Source organism: Bufo bufo, chromosome 2 (assembly GCF_905171765.1).
Source record: "Bufo bufo chromosome 2, aBufBuf1.1, whole genome shotgun sequence".
NCBI classification, from domain to species: domain Eukaryota; kingdom Metazoa; phylum Chordata; class Amphibia; order Anura; family Bufonidae; genus Bufo; species Bufo bufo.
Window position 1 is genome coordinate 7,194,987 of NC_053390.1, and position 22,244 is coordinate 7,217,230.

The window sequence follows — 22,244 nt, forward strand, 5'->3', positions numbered from 1 at the left end:
TCACAGGGTAAGAGCCGTCATGTGCAGTGTATACACGTGTGTGCAGTGAGATGTAATGGAGGAGCACCAGCCTCTTATATCACAAGGTAAGAGCCGTCATGTGCAGTGTATACACGTGTGTGCAGTGACATGTAATGGAGGAGCACCAGCCTCTTATATCACAAGGTAAGAGCCGTCATGTGCAGTGTATACACGTGTGTGCAGTGACATGTAATGGAGGAGCACCAGCCTCTTATATCACAAGGTAAGACCCGTCATGTGCAGTGTATACACGTGTGTGCAGTGACATGTAATGGAGGAGCACCAGCCTCTTATATCACAGGGTAAGAGCCGTCATGTGCAGTGTATACACGTGTGTGCAGTGACATGTAATGGAGGAGCACCAGCTTCTTATATCACAGGGTAAGAGCCGTCATGTGCAGTGTATACACGTGTGTGCAGTGACATGTAATGGAGGAGCACCAGCCTCTTGTATCACAAGGTAAGAGCCGTCATGTGCAGTGTATACACGTGTGTGCAGTGACATGTAATGGAGGATCACCAGCCTCTTATATCACAAGGTAAGAGCCGTCATGTGCAGTGTATACACGTGTGTGTGCAGTGACATGTAATGGAGGAACACCAGCCTCTTATATCACAAGGTAAGACCCGTCATGTGCAGTGTATACACGTGTGTGCAGTGACATGTAATGGAGGAGCACCAGCCTCTTATATCACAAGGTAAGAGCCGTCATGTGCAGTGTATACACGTGTGTGCAGTGACATGTAATGGAGGAGCACCAGCCTCTTATATCACAGGGTAAGACCCGTCATGTGCAGTGTATACATGTGTGTGCAGTGACATGTAATGGAGGAGCACCAGCCTCTTATATCACAGGGTAAGACCCGTCATGTGCAGTGTATACATGTGTGTGCAGTGACATGTAATGGAGGAGAACCAGCCTCTTATATCACAAGGTAAGAGCCGTCATGTGCAGTGTATACACGTGTGTGCAGTGACATGTAATGGATGAGCACCAGCCTCTTATATCACAAGGTAAGACCCGTCATGTGCAGTGTATACACGTGTGTGCAGTGACATGTAATGGAGGAGCACCAGCCTCTTATATCACAGGGTAAGAGCCGTCATGTGCAGTGTATACACGTGTGTGCAGTGACATGTAATGGAGGAGCACCAGCCTCTTATATCACAGGGTAAGACCCGTCATGTGCAGTGTATACATGTGTGTGCAGTGACATGTAATGGAGGAGCACCAGCCTCTTATATTACAAGGTAAGACCCGTCATGTGCAGTGTATACACGTGTGTGCAGTGACATGTAATGGAGGCCATGTGTTCAGTCACTGTGTGCTTGTGTCTCCACAGATGGATTCAGGAGGAGAAATCCACCAGAGAGATGTCCCCGTCCTCTGTATTCCCAGGACAGTCCAGAGGAGAAGCTCCCAGAGAACCCTCAGGTAGATGGAGCTGAGCCCTATACACATCTATATAGGGGGGTCCTGCAGTCATAGAGGGGTCATAGATTGTGGGGGTCTCTTCTGTGGATCTGTTAGATTTCCCACCTGTCTGCTGTATTGTACTGAATTGTTACAGATGACAAATCAGGGGGAAGATGTGACTGATATTAAAGTGGAGGATGAAGAAGAGTGGATGATGGGTTATCCCCTGTGTAAGAGTGAGATGGAGGAGGACGCTCCAGGAGATGTCACCACAGGTATGGAATCATGAAGGGAGAAAGTGACTTCAGATTCTGTCTTTGTCTTGTTCCACAGCAATTCTAGCAGTGTCCTATCCCAGATGCATTCAATAACCCTTCAGTCGGAAATTCTGTCTAATGGGGACGGCCTCCCAAATTCTTTAGACAGCTTCTTCCATCTCCACATCCAGAGGTTCCTTCTTATGGTGAACAAAGTCAGTAAGTCTGTCCTCATGGTCCTAATGGTCAGTAGTGAAACCGATAGTAACAAGACAGATGCAGGCCCTTGGGGTGGGGGCCCATTCCAGCTCAAATCTTAGGCAAGTTCATTGGAATTTGAGAACTTGTCAGGTCTCCTCCAAATTTAGAAGAAAAAGAGAAGTGGGGACGCTCCCCCCATGTAACTCCTTCAACAACAATATATCGGTCCCCAGTACATGAAGCTCTTTACCGTTGTTCACCCCGAGACTTTGTTCATTTTATATTTTAATGGTTTTTACCAATATATATAATTTTATAAGACACCAGTGCAGCGCCCAGAGTTTCACAATTTTTTTTACACTTACCATTTCCTCCTCCAAATTCAAGGAGCTGAAGGCCAAGAAGCTGGAGCATCTGGCCCATGTCAGAGACACGTGATAATATTTTTTTTTTATCATGGCAGTGTCTTATGTAAACCATCATGGGGGAACAAGAATTGCTTCATAGAAGAAAGCCATGGAGATCTTCAGCTGGCAGATACAAGAAAGCTGTTGCTATCTGCAGTTCATCTAAGGGAGAAGGACAACAAGATGGCCGACTTCCTCAGCAGATCAAAACTCGGTCAGAGGGAGTGGTGGCTGAACGTGTGTTTCAGAAGATTGTAGAAAGTTGGGGGCTCCCAACCTAGAACTTAATGCAAGAACAGAAAGGCAGAGATTTTCTCTGTTAGATCCTGAGGACCAACCCCTAGCGGTATATATTTCACTCAGAATTGGTATCTGGAATTCGACTATGTCTTCAGTCCTACTGATTGCCCCGTAGTGGCTAAAGAGATCTTGATCCACATTGATTCAGGTGCTAGTGGTAGAGCCTCCTGTCACGGAAGTTGTACAGCAAACTAGAAGACACAAAAGGAAGATCCGACTGACTGGATCCAAAACTAAGGAACCAAAGGGATAGCCCTGCAACAGACCTGGCTCTCTCCCTAACTGCTCAGCCTATGCAAAATTCTCAATGGTAGAAGATCGCATATCCTCGTACCTCGACTGTATAACCCCTGAACACCCTATAATAGTGAGGGGACACGACCAACGGCTCCCTACACTTGATACGGAGGGAGTCAGGGTCACCTGGGATCCAGCAAACAGGAAAATACAAATGAATGAACAAAACTTATCTGTAGAAGACTCAGTAGTAGCATCCAGCATGCATACACTCCAGGAAGTTGTATAAACCGCAAAGTGATGCAGTATGGGAAGGCATTTAAAGGGAAGCAATCAGTGCAACTACATGACAGCTGAGAGAGGCTAACGAGATGAGGAAACTAAAGCAAAACAAAAGAAACCTCAAGTGGGAGGTTCTGAAGAACATCTGTCAGAGCTTCTCAGATGTCTGGTGGTGACACCTCCATTCCCTCTGAGAGGAGATCTTCTATATCAGGGAACTCTGCTGCACCCCAGACCTTCTCATCTTCTTCTTCCATCATGGGTATTGAGATGGTAATTCTGACTAAAAGAGGTTTGTCAGATCGGGCTGTGTCCACTCTATTAGTGAGAAGAGAGTTAGTTACCTCCTTAAAGTATCTAACAGTGTGGAAAGTGTTTTCTTCATTTCTAGGGAGGGATCCTGACCCTCTGGAGCCCCCTCTATCCGGACATCTTATTGAGGCTAGCCACTCTGAAGGTTAAAATGTGGCTTTTACCTTGATAGGAGGCTAGCAGACCATCCTTGGGTTAAGAGATTTTTTTCTGCGGCTTCCAGGTAACTTCCATCAGTTCGGTCTTTTGTTCCTCCCTGGGATCTGAATACGTTCTTTTCAGCTTTGTCTCAATTGCCCTTTGAATCTATTATTTCGATCAAGATCCTAACTTTAAAAATGACTTTTCTTTTGGCCAGAAGAGTTTCTGAGATTCCAACTTTTTCGTCTTACTCTCTTTACAAAAAGTTAAAGTTATCATCAGGATTCTTCCTTCCTTATTGTCAGATTTCCACAGAAATCAGGATATTATTTTGCCTTCTTTTTGTCCTAACCCAGGGATTTTATTGGAGGAAAGATTCCATTGTCTGGATGTTAGATGATATTTGATCACCTACATTAAGTCTACCTCACAATGGGGTGGGGGTAGCAGAGAACCTCCAATGTATTGAGACAGACCATGTAACCAAAAGACATGCCTGATGAAGCAAAGCTGTCGAAGGAAGCCCAGATAAGTCTGCAAAGTGTGCCATCCTGGAAAAGCGATCCACCATCACCCATATAACTGTGCATCCTGATGATGGCGGTAAATCTAATAAAGTCCATTCCAATATGTTGCCATGGAATATTAGGTAGAGGAGGGAAGCAGACCCGCAAGCCTCCGCCTAGAAGACTTGTTCTGAGGAGGGAAGCAGACCCGCAAGCCTCTGCCTAGAAGACTTGTTCTGAGGAGGGAAGCAGACCCGCAAGCCTCTGCCTAGAAGACTTGTTCTGAGGAGGGAAGCAGACCCGCAAGCCTCTGCCTAGAAGACTTGTTCTGAGGAGAGAAGCAGACCCGCAAGCCTCTGCCTAGAAGACTTGTTCTGAGGAGGGAAGCAGACCCGCAAGCTTCTGCCTAGAAGACTTGTTCTGGGCACATGTAACATAAGAGGCTTCCTGGGAGACATCCTGGGAAAGAGATGGCCACCAGTAGTACCTGGAAATGAGGTCTTGTGAGTACTGGAATGTCCCGCTGGTTTATATTTATACCCGCAGGCAAGGATCTGCCTTCTTGTGGCCACCATGACATATGTCTGCATCGGAGGGATGTTCGATGATTTGGGCCGGATATGATGATATGTTGGGTAGTAGAGAACTGATGAGCCTGAAACTCAAGATGAACAGTACATTGATCGAGGAATCCATGAAAAGACTTGAGCTCTCCTTCATAGCATGGTGGCAGATGCAGGCCAGGACCTACAAAGGGAGGAGCTGCTGTCACAGTGCAGATGCTGCAGCCTGTGGATTCAGAACCAGAGCTGAAACCACCAATGAATCCAAGCGTGCCAAGATGGTGTTTATATATTGCAGGAGTTGCTCCTGACAACTGCACTGGTTAATAAGCTCCTTGAATACTTTAGGAAGTCCCACCTTGGGTAGATTAGTGGGATCCATGGCCGGAGCAAGCTCTAACAAAGTGGATGAGGATCCGCTGTGTCATTTGAACAGGTATGGTTTGGAGCTTCTCCTAGGATCGTTACCAGCTCCCGTGGTCTGCACCCTTTAATGTCTGGACTCCACTGCAGGGGAACTACCAGGCTGCCACCTCTTGGAGTATGAAATGTAAACCTAAATGGTACCAAAAAACAACTAGTCATCCCACAAAAATAAGCCTTCATACAGGTACATGATGGAAAATGATAAAAGTTCTGGGTCTTGGAGTGCAACAACACTGGAATTAGTTTTTTTAAGTTATGATTTATTGTACAAAAGTACAAAAATATGAAAAATATTCTACATATTTGATATTACTGCCTTGTTATCATCCCATAGAATAAAGTTAATCTGTTGTTTTTACTGTGGGGTAAGCAGCACAAATACCCACAAAGAACAACAGCGGAATTGCTGGGTCTTTTACTTTCCCTCCAAAAATAACATTTGATAAAAGCTGAACAATAAATTACATGGACTACAAAATGTTACCTCTGAAACCTACAACTCGGCAGACAAAAAACAAGCCCTCATACAGCTACATCATCCGAAATAAAAAAAATGTTGTGAGTCTTGGAATACGACAATGAAAATACAAAAAGAACTATTGGTGATAAATGACAACCAGGCCTGGTCATTAGGAGGTTAAAGATGTTTGGTTGTGGTGTTTTTGGCTTCCTGTCGGTGGACTCCAGTTTTCAGATCCATGATTATCAGGAAGCTCTGATGTCACATGTGATTATTGTACAGACACAGACGTCTCAGTGATTATTCTCTGCACTCACAGGACACTTCATTAGCTCCACCTTCTTAATTCTTGATCGGACCCTCGTTCCTAAATAATTTGTGTAATGCACCCAACAAGGTGCTGGAGACCTTTACTACAGCTTCTGATTGATGGCCTCACTCTGTCTATTCCACTGCATCCTACAGATGTCTATAAACCTGAGATCTGGTGGAGACGCGCTCTTCACCCCATGGCGCATTATCTCGTTAAACGTAGCCGGTGGCCATGATCCATAACGATATTAAAGAGGATCTTTCCCTAGATTTCACTGTACAAACTGCATGAAGTACCAAATAGAAGTCTTAGACCTGATGAAATTCCATGTCAGAATTGCTTCTATTGAAATGAGCATTTTACAAATCAGGTAGAGAGTGAGCGCGCTCATGAGTCCTGAATTCACATGCTGCACGGATTCTCTGTCCACCTGTAGTGTAATAAGCTCCTTTCAGTGCACCTCCTCCCCTGCTGCTGCTGGAGTCTCGCACCTGCTCAGTACAAGCAGCAGTAATATAAAGCAGCAGGTGGAATTAGAGGTGGAATTCCACACTGAAACAGCTGCCGGCAGACAGGCAGAATGTGAGATTTCATCAGCGGAGGAGGTACACTGGAAGGAGCTTGTGAATGGAGCTCTAGGTGGGCTTTTTGACCAGGACTTTTCAATGTCATCAGGTTTAATATCTGTTTAATATTGAATGTAATTTGTGCGGTGGAGACGTGTAAATGAACTTGTATTAAAGTGATGCTCATTTGACATTGAAGGGTAAACTTTGCGGGCAGAGTGCGGGGCTGGTTCCCAGACATAGTCGGGCATTTAACATTTTTGAGTTTTATTATGTCACTAGCAGAAGGACCCGGCTTCGCACGGGTATATTTCATCTATTTCATTTAATGTTTGTGTGTGTCGTTAGATATTGACAGTATCCACTATAACAGTGACCTCTACAGCACCCTGCCCCTTAAAACTGACCTCAAAGCGTACCGTCTCCTTAACTGTGACCACCGTTCCTTTCCCCCTTAAAGAGGACCTTTCATCGGTCCAAACATTGTGAACTAAGTATCATGACATGTAGAGCGGCGCCCGGGGATCTCACTGCACTTACTATTATCCCTGGGCGCCGCTCCGTTCTCCCGTTATGTCCTCCGGTATGTTCGGGGACTTGGTTATAGTAGGCGGAGTCTGCCCTTGTTCTGCTGGGCGTCTCCTTCTCTTAGGCTGTAGCGCTGGCCAATCGCAGCGCAGAGCTCACAGCCTGGGAGTTTTTTTTCTCTCAGGCTGTGAGCTCTGCGCTGCGATTGGCCAGAGCTACAGCCTAAGAGAAGGAGACACCCAGCAGAACAAGGGCAGACTCCGCCTACTAAGTCCCCGAACATACCGGAGGACATAACAGGAGAACGGAGCGGCGCCCAGGGATAATAGTAAGTGCAGTGAGATCCCCGGGCGCCGCTCTACATGTCATGATACTTAGTTCACAATGTTTGGACCGATGAAAGGTCCTCTTCAACACAGACCTACACAGCTTCCGCCCCCTTAAAGGGAACCTGTCGCCGGGATTTTGGGTATAGAGCTGAGGTCATGGGTTGCTAGATGGCCACTAGCACATATGCAATATCCAGTCCCCATAGCTCTGTGTGCTTTTATTGTGGAAAAAAAACGATTTGATACATATGCAAATTAACCTGAGATGAGTCAGAGCTTGAAAATACGACTCTTCTCTGGTCACACAAGTAAGATATGACTCTTTTATGTTAATTTGCATATGTATCAAATCAATTTTTTTGCACAATAAAAGCACACAGAGCTATGGGGACTGGATATTGCGGATGTGCTAGTGGCCATCTAGCAACCCATGTCCTCAGCTCTATAACCAAAATGCCGGTGACAGGTTCACTTTAACAGTGACCTCCACAGCTGCCGCCCATTTATTAGTGACCTCCACAGTACCCAGTCTGCTTAACAGTGATTTCCACAGCACTCCGCCCCCTTAGCAGTGGCCTCTACAGCAATCTGCCCCTTTACACTGACCTCCACAGCAGCCTGGCCTTAGGGTGGCCAGAGGTCCGGTTTTAGGCCATACAGTCTGGCTTTCAGCCTCCGTGTTCTCCATCCAGCACAGGTCCTGGACAGACGCAGGGATGTCCTTTTGAACAGCTCACTCTCAGACAGCAGCACTGTGCTGTCTGAGCGTGAGCTGCAGGGAGAAACTTCAAGGAAAGGAACTTCCAGCACGTAGTAAGATAAAACGTTGCATCGTCTTTATTCCATAACAGTCATTATGATTAAAGTGCAGTGGACAAAACCTCCTGACACCTCTCTTCAGATCAACATGTTTCGAACCGTGTGGTTCTTACTCATGATCTGATGACTGCCTAGGTTCGAGCACCCTTATGAAAATCCACCGCCAATCAGGTACTCGAGGAGGGGAAGGAAAACCGGAATGGGAAGGGAAGTGGAAACCAAGAAAGCCCAAGGCCAGGCATTAATCTCAGTGTGCAATTAAAAACACTGGAGGCCATACACCCAGACTGTGTTATAGGACATCAGGCTCGAAACAATATAAAACGCACAATGTGTATGGGATCCAGTAGAACGACCAACTAGACATGAAAAAGAGGGGGATAAAATGCACTGATGGGGGGGGGGGGGAAGAGAACAAAGCTCTCACACATGTAATCCAATCCCCCCAAACAAAACAGACAATAGCAATGTTTCACAATATAGAAATCTATAAATATAGAAATGTAAATATGTTCCACAGCATCAATAAAAGTGCATTAACTCCTTTTTGAGATTCAGTCCATTTGGAATTCTAGTGTTGAGCCTGAAAATCCAATAGGCTTCGCGTAGCAGGATTTTCTTTTTAGTGTCACCACCTCTTACAGAGGACGTAACTTTTTCAATAGCAAATGTACCTAGGCTGTCAGTATTACGATTATGTGACACAATAAAGTGATCAGCTGCATTTGATATGTTGGTTGCTCGTGGGTTTGCAATGTAGTTGAGATGTTAACGAAATCTTATTTTAAATTGACGGCTCGTGCTTCCTACATACATTAAGTCACACGCGGTGCATTAAATAACATAAATAACACTGCATGTGTTACAGTTGATATGATTTTTGATGGAAAAAGTATCAGTATGGGAAGAATTATCAAACCCAGTTGTTTGCACTGCAAATTTACAGGTTTTGCAAGGGTAGCCCCCTCATTTGCTGAAGCCAATGAACTTAAGCCAAGTATCTCTATGTATAGTAGGAGCACGAGTAAAGAATGAAGGGGACAGATATTAGCCAATACTTTGAATCTCCTGGGCACTATTCGACAGCCATTTTGCAGGGAGAAAGTCACCCTCCCTCCCACCCCTGCAGCTGACAGAAGTTGATTTTTCAAGCAATAGTAGAAGTCCAGCTCACCTGCATCAGCAATTTGGAGAGTGCACGGATGGGAAGAGACCCAGACACATGTACTTGAAAAGAAAGATATCCAGCACCTCGATTTTTGTGCTTGACGATGTTTATTCCACAAACCAAGTGTACAGCGGTAAAAGAATCCTCAAGGTACAAGCCCCAATGCGGTCTACGCGTTTCGAACCAGGTGGTTCTTAATCATGATTCTTTTACCGTTGTACACTTGGTTTGTGGAATAAACATCGTCAAGCACGAAAATCGAGGTGCTGGATATCTTTCTTTTCAAGAAGTTGATTTTTACCTTTACCTTTTTCAATCCCCATCGGCTGCGGAGTGGGATGGGGAATGGCCTAACAGGGTCAGGGGCATGGCTTAGCGGGGCCTGGGGGTGGGTATTTTAAGTTAGTCTACCTGCCCCCTGAACTGTGACCTCCACAGCACTCCGCTCCCTTAACAGTGTCATCCACAGCGCCCTGCCCCTTTAAAGCAGACCTACAGCAGGGAAGAAAAGTGGCTGGGTTGTTATGGAAACCTGGAGTAAAACTATGTGTATGTGGAGACTAAGGGCCTGCGAGCTTCTATCGGCTGATAAGGGTCATGTGACCGTGTGTATGGCAGTTGGGATATGAAGAGAAAGACCTGCAGGCTTATATTGGCTAATGTAGGTCATGTGATGTGTCATATTTGCATTTTTTTTATTTTATATATATATCAGGAACAGTACGTGCTAGAGAGCTGAGACCTGGTCTAAAACCTTCCCAGACACCTGATGTACCTGTGTGCCAAATTTTGTGATTGTAAATGCAATGGTGGACATACACACATACATACACTCAGCTTTATATATTAGATTATTTACTGTATGTGATACAAGTCATGACCAGGTGTAGAGCAGAATCCTGGACTTTGTCAGGAAGTTATAGAAAGCTTAATAATGCTGGAATCTCACATCCACATCAGTATGAATGGCTTATACTTCTGCTTCCTTATGGATCCATTTCCAGTCTAAGCCCTTATGCACACCACCATGTCTACGTTGCGGTTCGAAAATTGCAGATCCCCAAAACACATCTACCGGCCAAGTGCATGCCACCATTTCTTTTTTAACTCCTGCTGAAATGTTCATACTTGTCTGCAAAACGGACAAGTATAGGACGTGTAGTAACATCTTTCTGAGGCCACAGATGCGGATAGCACACAGTGTACTGTCCGCATGTTTTGTTGGCCCATTAAAATGAATCCAATCGGATGCAGACTGAACATATGGTTGTGTGCATGAGTCCTAATAGGAATGTTATCTATTGTGCAGTTTGGGGAAAAAAACTGATTTCAGTTTTTATCTTAACAGAAAACCTGAATACGAATTCTGATGGAAAGTTCATGTTATCGCTGAATATTAAAGCAGAAGATGAAGATATCATGCAGCACTTTTCAGAAGAAAACCTAATTTCCTTTAACGTACATTCTGGACTTCCCAGTACAGATCGGTCATATAATTCCACTAATTATGACTACCCTTGTCCTGATAAATCACACATTGCTACCCCAAGTAGAGGTCAGAAAGAGGGTAACAGGTTTCACAGTAGTAAACCATTTTCAATGCTTTCAATACATAGCAGAATTCACACAGGGGAGAAACCATGGTCCTGTTCAGAATGTGGAAAATGTTTTACCCAGAAATCATATCTTGTTAAACATGAGAGAAGTCACACAGGAGAGAGACCATATTCATGTTCAGAATGTGGAAATTGTTTTACACAAAAATCAAGTCTTGTTATACATCAGAGAGGTCATACAGGAGAGAAGCCATATTCATGTTCAGAATGTGGTAAATGTTTTTCATGTAAATCATATCTTGCTAAACATGGGAGAACTCACACAGGAGAAAAGCCGTATTCGTGTTCAGAATGTGGGAAATATTTTACAAGTAAATCAAGTTTTGTTACACATGGCAGAATTCACACAGGAGAGAAGCCATATTCGTGTTCAGAATGTGGGAAATGTTTTGCACAAAGATCAGGTCTTGTTACACATGAGAGACGTCACACAGGAGAGAAGCCATATTCATGTTCAGAATGTGGGAAATGTTTTAGAATTAAATCATATCTTGTTTCACATGAGAGAAGTCACAATGGAGAGAAGCCATATTTGTGTTCAGAATGTGGGAAAAGTTTTACAGATAAATCAACTCTTGTTATACATAAAAGAATTCACACAGGAGAGAAGCCATATTCATGTTCAGAATGTGGGAAATGTTTTACACATAAATCAGGTCTTGTTATACATGAGAGACATCACACAGGAGAGAAACCATTTTGACATATTTTATGGACCTCTCCAGTCGTTATGAAAAATACAGATTTTCCTCTGACCTGTTTAAGAAAGGTGGTTTTGTTAATTCTTACGCAGCCGCCGTGCTATTTATGCCACCATTAGTGTTGAGTGAATCTAGGCATACAGTTGTGTTCAAAATAATAGCAGTCAGACATCACTAACCTGATCAATCACTGTTTGTGGTAGAAATGATATTTCTACATGGCAAATAATTTACTAGCAGGTGTAGTAGAGTAATAGAAATCCAACAGTCATGACATGCATGCTGCTGATTCTGTGTAATTGAATCACTAATTGAAAGAGGCATGTTCAAAATAATAGCAGTGTGGAGTTCAATGAGTGAGGTCATTCATTCTTTGAAAAACAGGTGGCAATTATTTCCCTTATTTAAGGAAGGAAGGCAGAAAATGTTGTACATGCTGGTTACAGTGCATTTCTCTCTGAAATCCTGAGGAAAATGGGTTGTTCCAGACATTGTTCAGAAGAACAGCGTGCCTTGATTAAAAATTTGATTGTAGAGGGGAAAACATATAAAGAAGTGCAGAAAATGATAAGCTGCTCAGCTAAAATGATCGCAAATGCTTTAAAATGGCAACCAAAACCTGAAGGACGTGGAAGAAAGTGAAAAACTACCATTCGAATGGATAGAAGAACAGCCAAAATGGCAAGGACTCAGCCAACAATCAGCTCCAGGAAAATCAAAGAAGGTGTAAAGTTCCCTGTGAGTACTGTTACAATTAGAAAACGCCTATGTGATGCCAAGCTATCTGCAAGAAACCCCCGCAAAGTCCTACTGTTCAAAAAAGATGTGCTGAAGAGGTTACAATTTGCCAAAGAGCACATGGACTGGCCTAAAGAGACATTTTGTGGACTGATGAAAGTAAGATTGTTCTTTTGGAGTCTAGTGGCCGGAGACAGTTTGTCAGATGACCCCCAAACACTAAGTTCAAGCCACAGTACACTGTGAAGAGAGTGAAGCATGGTGGCACAAGCCTCATGATATGGGGATGTTTCTCATACTACGGTGTTGGGCCTATTTATCACATACCAGGGATCATGGATCAGTTTGAATACATCAGAATACTTGAAGAGGAAATGCCATTGAAATGGGTATTCCAACAAGACATCTTGGTTCCAGACCAACAAGATTGACGTTATGGAGTGGCCAGCCCAATCCCTGGATCTTAATCCAATAGAAAACTTGTGGGGTGACATAAAAAATGCAGTTTCTGAGGCAAAACCAAGAAATAGAGAAGAACTGTGGAATGTAGTCCAATCATCCTGGGCTGGAATACCTGTTCACAGGGGCCAGAAGTTGGTTGACTCCATGCAACACAGACGTCCAGCAGTTCTCAGAAACAGCAGTTATACAACTAAACATTAGTGAAGTGATTCAAAGGAAAGCAAAATCTTCAAACATTTCTCAGTTTATACAGTGAATGTTTGAGTTTGTAAAAAAGAATACAAACACTGCTATTTTTTTGAACAGTCTAATATTCACTTTTCTTCAATTTTTTTAGAGGAACAACACAAATTTGATATATTTTTCTTCATGTTTTGATTTGGAATAGAATGTGTAGTGTTCCCAATGCATTTGTGTGTATTGAAATAAAAGCTATTAGAAGGATTTTGAACTTTATTCACTTTTTTAAACACACTGCTATTATTTTAAACACAACTGTACAAGCGGAATTCGGAAAAACTCAATTAGCTGCAAAGCCAAATTTCATTCCGCTTCATGGAAACGAATCGATTTTTCCTAAAATGGTGGCTGAGTAAAAAAAATTATATTTACCTCATCCAGCTGATTGCGAAGAGGCCATCCGCTCCGTCTTGATTGAAGAAAACTCGACAAAGGACCTGTGGCGAGCATGAAGACGTCACCACATGATCATGCTTGCGTCATCACACTCAGCAGAGGAGGTACACTAGAAGGAGCTTGTGAATTGAGCTCTAAGTGGGATTTTTGACATGGACTCTTCTAGTGAGTACACCAATATCATCAGGTCTAAGATCTGTTTAATATTGAATGCAGTTTGTGCTGAGAAGTGCGGTGATGGATACTTGTAAATGAACTTGTATTAAAGTGATGCTCATTTGACATTGAAGAGTAAACTGTGTTGGCAGAGTGCAGGGCTGGTTCCCAGACATAGGCATTTAACATTTTTGAGTTTTATCAAGTCATTATTTACTGTATGTGATACAAGTCATGACCAGGTGTAGAGCAGAATCCTGGACTTTGTCAGATAGTTCTTTTTTAACTCCTGCTGAAATGTTCGTACTTAAAAACGGACAAGTATAAGACTTGTTCTAACATCTTTGTGGGGCCACAGAACGGACATACAGATGCGGATAGCACACAGTGTACTGTCTATTAGAGATGGGCCTTGTGGTTCACCCGGCGGTCGTTTCGTGGCAAACTTTGCTTGTTCGCGGTTCGCCAAACGGGCGAACATATGGCGATGTCCGCCGACGCCATATTCTTTTACATTGTAAAGAACTTTGACCCATGACACATCCATCAGCTGGTACAGGACAGCCAATTGAAACGTTTTAGCACATGGACATACCCCCTACCTTATAAATAAACATAACCTGGCCGCCATTTTACATTCAGTCTTTTGCCAGTGTAGGGAGAGGTTGCTGTGTGGAGCAGGGACAGACTGTTAGGGACACCAAATGCTAGGTAATAGGGCCACAAAAGTCCTTTTAAGAACTGGTATAGGTGTGCTATCGATAGGTGTGACTTACTGAGGGGTGTAATATACTTATAATGGACTTTCTAACATAGAAAGTATATTATAGTGTGTGAGGGATACCACCTCTCGTGCCTGCTTGACATCAACTACGTCGAGCTCACGAGACGCGGTATGGTCCCAGGTTACCAAGGCGTAAGGTTACACCCTCCTGGAGGAGCGGGTAAGGTCAGTCTTGGTACAGTTTTCACAGATTCCTCCTGTCCAAACAGGCAACAAGCTGAGAGAGCCTTTCCTATGCCCCAGTGAAGCAGCGCGTTCTCAGCCCGGAAAGACTGCCACCAGTTCCTTGTTTGATATAAGCCCGGTCCGTTAACGGGATTATATGGGGTGAGAAACCAACCCACGGTAGCTTATAACTAGGCCGAAACACGGACGTGGGCATTCGTGATCGAGATACAAGACAGTACAAGATTAAATTATATATTTAATCGCCTTAAGGGCACACTAGATCCCACTATATACACAAAGAATATATACAAAGGTCTAAGGTTACAAATACAGGTAATATGGTACAAACAGGATTACACAGAGCACAAGTCAGTTACCGGGTAGATGAATGTTCCGTTGGGTTATGATTAGTCCTTTGCTGAATTCACAAGGAGGGCAGTGATGTCAGCTGGTTGTAGGTCCCTCTAAACACATAGCACGATGTAACCCTCCTTCAGAGAAAAAACACGCCCGCTTGCTGGCACAAGCCTTTCAACCTTTAGCCGGTCCCTCCCCTCCCGGCCTTTGGGAGGGGTCCACCCCCACCCCCCTCTGCTGGGCTGGCAGCAAATGACCCACAAAACCCTTTAGGGTTCATAGCTCCAGGCCAGAAGGTCACAGGGAGATGGTTCTGGGACCAACGGATCCGCCTGGGTTCTGGCTACCAGTAGAGTCCAAAGCATGGTACCGTTATTCCCTGGCATCTCACCACCAAACTAAGACCATGGGCATCTTCATCATGGCCACCGGGACACAAATATGTATTCGGTTTGCACCTGTGATGGCCAGGCGATTCATAATTCCTTATAAATCGCCGTTTCCATGCTGTCTGCTAGATTTTATTGAACTGGGGAATGGCTTATACACCCTGCAGGGAGGTTTTCCTGCAGGATCCATGCTGTCTGAATGGGGTGTGAAATTGTAAACAAAGGTGGCCTGCAAGAAGTTCCCTGCCATATGGCTGGGGCTTTGAAGCAGGGCCCTCCTGTGGAGTTCAATACCTCTGCTATCTGATGGCTGGTGTGAGAACTTATTTTGCATGTACACTGACCAAGATGAATTAAATGAAAATCATGGCTGCCATTGAACAATAATCCATATTCCTGACATAGTGCATTTGTATTGTGCAGAAGTTGTGTGTGGTTCTGCTGCGATACTGAAGCTACACAGAGGGACAAAAGCTATTGGAACAAATAATTTCTACTGGTGTGATTTACCAGTTTCCCCCCAAAAAAACTAATTGAAGCAGGGGTGTGATATACCAATAATATACTTTCTATATAGTGCATTTGGGTAGTTCAGCATTTGTTTGTGGTTTTGCTGCTTTACCGCAGCTACACAGAGTAACAAACGCTATTGGAACAAATAATTTCTACTGGTGTGATATACCAGTTGCCCCCCAAAAAAACTGATTGAAGCAGGGGTGTAATATACCAATAATGTACTTTCTATATAGTGCATTTGGGTAGTGCAGCATTTGTTTGCGGTTTTGCTGCGTTACCACAGCTACACAGAGTAACAAACGCTATTGGAACAAATAATTTCTACTGGTGTGATATATCAGTTGCCCCCCAAAAAAACTGATTGAGGCAGGAGTGTGATATACCTTCTTCCACAAATACTGCTCTTCTATAGGGACTTTTATCACAGGGTCATTTTGAAAATAACAGGAAGAGGCAGGCCATTCCACAGAGATGGTAGGCGTCGGGCAGGTGCACCAGGCCGGAGCCTAAGTGGGAAGTTGCAGAAGGTGCGTGCGATTACGTCAAAGGACGCACCACACTTGGTTGAGTGGCTTACTCAGCCTTCCGCTTCTGCACCCTCCTCATCCTCTCTATCTGCACCCTCTACAGTCGTGGCCAAAAGTTTTGAGAATGACACAAATATTAGTTTTCACAAAGTTTGCTGCTAAACTGCTTTTAGATCTTTGTTTCAGTTGTTTCTGTGATGTAGTGAAATATAATTACACGCACTTCATAAGTTTCAAAGGCTTTTATCGACAATTACATGACATTTATGCAAAGAGTCAGTATTTGCAGTGTTGGCCCTTCTTTTTCAGGACCTCTGCAATCTGACTGGGCATGCTCTCAATCAACTTCTGGGCCAATTCCTGACTGATACAACCCATTCTTTCATCATCACTTCTTGGAGTTTGTCAGAATTAGTGGGTTTTTGTTTGTCCACCCGCCTCTTGAGGATTGACCACAAGTTCTCAATGGGATTAAGATCTGGGGAGTTTCCAGGCCATGGACCCAAAATGTCAACGTTTTGGTCCCCAAGCCACTTAGTTATCACTTTTGCCTTATGGCACGGTGCTCCATCGTGCTGGAAAATGCATTGTTCTTCACCAAACTGTTGTTGGATTGTTGGAAGAAGGTGCTGTTGGAGGGTGTTTTGGTAGCATTTTTTATTCATGGCTGTGTTTTTGGGCAAAATTGTGAGTGAGCCCACTCCCTTGGATGAGAAGCAACCCCACACATGAATGGTCTCAGGATGCTTTACTGTTGGCATGACACAGGACTGATGGTAGCGCTCACCTTTTCTTCTCCGGACAAGCCTTTTTCCAGATGCCCCAAACAATCGGAAAGAGGCTTCATTGGAGAATATGACTTTGCCCCAGTCCTCAGCAGTCCATTCACCATACTTTCTGCAGAAGATCAATCTGTCCCTGATGTTTTTTTGGAGAGAAGTGGCTTCTTTGCTGCCCTTCTTGACACCAGGCCATCTTCCAAAAGTCTTCGCCTCACTGTGCGTGCAGATGCGCTCACACCTGCCTGCTGCCATTCCTGAGCAAGCTCTGCACTGGTGGCACTCCGATCCCGCAGCTGAATCCTCTTTAGGAGATGATCCTGGCACTTGCTGGACTTTCTTGGACGCCCTGAAGCCTTCTTAACAAGAATTAAACCTCTTTCCTTGAAGTTCTTGATGATCCTATAAATTGTTGATTGAGGTGCAATCTTAGTAGCCACAATATCCTTGCCTGTGAAGCCATTTTTATGCAACGCAATGATGACTGCACGCGTTTCTTTGCAGGTCACCATGGTTAACAATGGAAGAACAATGATTTCAAGCATCACCCTCCTTTTAACATGTCAAGTCTGCCATTTTAACCCAATCAGCCTGACATAATGATCTCCAGCCTTGTGCTCGTCAACATTCTCACCTGAGTTAACAAGACGATTACTGAAATGATCTCAGCAGGTCCTTTAATGACAGCAATGAAGTGCAGTGGAAAGTTTATTTTGGGATTAAGTTAATTTTCAAGGCAAAGAAGGACTATGCAATTCATCTGATCACTCTTCATAACATTCTGGAGTATATGCAAATTGCTATTATAAAAACTTAAGCAGCAACTTTTCCAATTTCCAATATTTATGTAATTCTCAAAACTTTTGGCCACGACTGTACACTCTCTGCTGTGTGCACTCCCAAAGACACCACGACCATATCCCCTCCGCTTGAGTCAGACGAAATATTTTCCCATACATTCCAAGACCTTACCAAAGCGCAGTCATTCTTGGCATCGGATCAGGAAGAGGAGGTATCAACGGTCGCCACCCAGCAGTCTGACAATAGTACCCAGATCAGCCCAACAAGGGTGGTCCCCGCTGTTGCTGCCTACTCCGAGATCTCTAATGTCAGTGGTGGTACAAGTGACGATGATGACATGTCGATGGACGTCACGTGGGTGCCCACAAGAGAGGAAGAGGAGGGGAGTTCAGAGGGAGAGACAGAGCAGCAGATAGGGAGGAGAAGCAGGCCGAACTTACAGTGCACAGGAGGCAAAAAGCAGACTGATAATGTATCTGGAACGAGCCATCCACCATGCACGGTCACATCTAGCGCTCCCAGGATGCCAGCACATGGCTCCGCAGTGTGGGCTTTTTTTAACGTGTCTGCTGCTGACAATAGTGTTGCTATCTGCAGCCTGTGCTATCAACGCATAAGTCACGGTAAGCCCAACACTCACCTAGGGACGACCGCCTTAAGAAGGCACCTGGGCTCCCATCACTGAGCCCAGTGGGAGCAACACCGTCAGAACCCACAAAGCCACACTCCCGGCACTCCCTGTCCTGCCTCTTTTTCTCCTCTCTCCTCCCCTTTGTCCTCCACTCCACCTTCCACCATACCGTTGTCGCATTCATCTGGCAAAAGGCAGGTTTCCGTTGCCCAAATGTACGTGCGGAAAAAAAAGATGATTCCGGATAACCCTCTTGCCCAACGGCTGACCGCTGGCTTGTCGGAACTGCTAGCCCGCCAACTACTGCCATATAAACTGGTGGACTCGGAAGCCTTTAGAAAATTTGTGGCCATTGGCACACCGCAATAGAAGGTCCCCGGAAGGAAATATTTCTCCCAGAAGGGCATCCCGGAGCTACATGGCCACGTTCAGCGGCAAGTGAATGTATCACTGGCACACAGTGTCGGTGCCAAGATACATCTGACCACAGACACGTGGTCTAGCAAACACGGGCAGGGAAGGTACATAACTTTTACTGCCCACTGGGTGAACCTTCTGACGGCCGTCAAGCATGCAACTCGTGGCACCTGTGTGGATTTGGTGTTACTGCCACGGATTGCATGCAGGCCTGCCTCTTCTTCTCCTCCTCCTACTTCATCCTCCGTCTCCTCCTCGGCTGACTTCTCCTTTTCCACTGCTACCGCCTCTTCCGATGCACCCCCCAAGCTCCCCAGAACCTATTCGACGTGCTGTGCTGGGGCTGTTGTGCTTGGAAGCCAAGAGCCACACCTCTCCTGCACTCCTTTCAGCTTTGCGGTCACAGGCCGATCAGTGGCTAACCCCGCTTAATTTGACAGTTGGTAAAGTGGTGTGCAACAATGGTGACAATCTGCTGAGCACGCTGAAACAGGGCAAAATGACACACGCCCTGAACTTAGTTGTGCAGCGATTCGTTGCCAAATACCCCGGGGTTCAGGATGTCTTGCGGCAGGCCAGGAAAATCTCTGGCCATTTTAGAAGATCTTACACGGCGATGGCTCGCCATGCTGACATCAGACATCTGATTTGTGACTGCCCGACGCTCTGGAACTCCACCTTGTATATGCTTGATATGCTGCTCCAGCAGAAACATGCAGTTAATGACTACCTACATGAACTTTGCGGCAGGACAGGTTCTGGGAGATTGTTTTTTTTTTCACCATGCCAGTGGCTGCTCATGCGCGACGCATGCAGAATTCTGCGGCCATTTGATGACATCACCAAACTGGTCAGTCGCAGCCAGGGTGCCATCAGTGACATCAAACCTTACACCTTCTTTCTGGAGCGTGCATTGCGTGGACCCCATATAAAAAGCATAAAGGGCAAGGACCAGTACTGGGTAGCAACGTTCTTAGACCCCTAGTACAAACACAAAATGGCGGACATGTTACCAGCATCACAGAAGGCTGTCACAATGCAGCACTTCCAGGCCTTGCTTCGAGAAATGCTGCATTCTGCTTTTGCGGGCGCTGTCAGAGGAATTTCCACTCACAGAGAAACAGTTGTGGGTACCAATCCAACAGCGCATGCAAGAAGAGGGCTGTTTGAAGATGTGTTGGTCACGGATATGAGATCATTCTTGCAACCAACCCATTGATAGCCACCCTCTGGATCCAGCCTCAGGGAATGCTTAGACCGACAGGTGTCCGACTACATTAGGTTAATGGCCAATGTGGATGCTCTGAGAAGCAAGGAACCCCTGGACTACTGGGTGTGCAGGCTTGACCTGTGGCCAGAGCTGGCACAATTTGCCATGGAACTCTTGGCTTGCCCCTCGTCCAGTGTCCTGTCCGAAAGGACGTTCAGTGCAGCAGGGCAGATCGAGACAGATAAGCGCACTCGCTTAGCTCACGACAGTGTGGACTACCTCACATTTCTAAAAATGAATGAGGCATGGATCTAGGAGGAATTCAACACATGTGACAATTCGACCATGTTTAATTGAATTTCCTCATGACAGCCCACAAATATCCGCCACCACCCAGAACAAATAATGGTCTCTGTCTTAGGTAAATACAGCAGCATAAAAGGCCTTTTCTGTCCATTGAATGCTTAATGTTTTGGGCCTCGTAGGAATTCAACACCTGTGACGACCACGTGTTTCAACTATTATCATTAGTTTTTTTTTCAAGAGTAGGGATTTTGTTAGCCATGTTTTTAATCCAATTTTATATTTTTAGTTCTTTTAAACATATTTATTTGACCTGTATTTGTACTGTCCTTCAGTAAAATTGATATCCATTGACCGTCTAATAGATCTCCAGCCACATAATCACTTGATCTTTTCTATACGGTGAATGCATAATTTTTGGGGTCTGTAATACACTGGCCTGCAGTAAAATTTATATCCAATGACCGTGTAATCTACCTCCAGCCACATACTTTTTTTTTTTTATAATTGTATATTTATTAAAGAGTGAAGAAATGACAAAGCATATCCACAACAAATCTATGCACATTAGTACAAAGTATGAGGTATAACATGTAAAGCATCGTATTCACAGTAACTAGGCATTAATAACTATAACAGAACGAGGAATGTCAAGCATTAATATGACAATAAAATGCACAGAAGAAAGATAAACTATGTCTGTCTTTAATCAGTCCATTATAGGACCATTGAATAACAACGAGACAAGACAAACGACAAAGACACAATAGGGAGGGGGGAGATACACCATTCTCGCCAGTTCTCTAAGGATGTGTCGTAGCCCAGTAATCGTCCCAGGGATCCCATATGGCATTGAAGAGAGCAATTTTGTCCTGAAACATAGCTGTGGAGTATTCCAGGGTTCGGACTTCCGTCACCCTAGCATACAAATCAGAGACCCTTGGTGGTTCAGGGCTTTTCCAACATCGAGGTATTAGACAATGGGCTGCTGTAAGTATCATTAGTAGTAACTTAAGTGAGTGTTTTTTTAACTTGACGAGGTACCACATTAAGCAGGAAGGACATAGGGTCAGGCTGGATCTCCACTGCAAAAATGTCACTTAGAAGGGTAATTACTCCAGTCCAGTAGGGGCGTATCTTGGGACAGTCCCAATAGATATGAGGCAGTGTACCCCTATGTAACCCGCACCTCCAGCACTCTCTCGGAACTACCGGATTCATTCTATGGAGGAGGTCAGGAGTGTGATACCAATGCATCAAAATTTTATATTGGTTCTCCTGATGTAGTACCACCATTGAGGATTTCGCTGCCCTCCTCCATATAAGGCGCCACAGTGTGTCCGGCAGAGTCTTCCCCAGGAATTCCCCCCACCGTACCATGTAGGAGTGCCGTTGGACCCGATCAGGAAAGGGGGTCAGTAATATGGAATAAATTTCAGAAATCAGACCCTTCGTGTGTACCCCTTCCCTACAAAGGCGTTCAAAGGCAGTCGGGAGGGAGACTGTAACCCCCGAGAAAATGGACCGGGCAAAGTGACTAATTTGGATATAAAAGTAATTGGAGGAGGAGGGGAGATCATATTTGGTCTGGAGGGTTGGAAACTGCAAAAGGTCCCTAGTGAAGGGGTCTACAATATCTGCAAACCTGAACACCCCTCGTTGAAACCATGGTCTCGTCGTGAATGCGGTTAGACTAGTAGGGAGCTTAGGATGATATAGAAAGGAGGTCATGGTGGAGTGGATAGACACTAGAGGGAACCGATTACTACATAGCTGCCATATGGATCTAGTGCAGGCCA

At 44.7% G+C, this 22,244-nt stretch overlaps 1 protein-coding gene across 1 annotated transcript in view; it reads left to right on the forward strand.

Moving 5' to 3' along the window:
* Positions 1-22,244, forward strand: part of LOC120989493 (zinc finger protein 585A-like) — a 153,379-nt gene that overhangs the window by 102,472 nt on the left and 28,663 nt on the right. Inside the window, exon 7 of the mRNA XM_040417630.1 lies at positions 10,603-11,570. Within this exon, the coding sequence (XP_040273564.1) occupies positions 10,603-11,570 (968 nt within the window). The remainder of the gene's footprint in view (positions 1-10,602; positions 11,571-22,244) is intronic.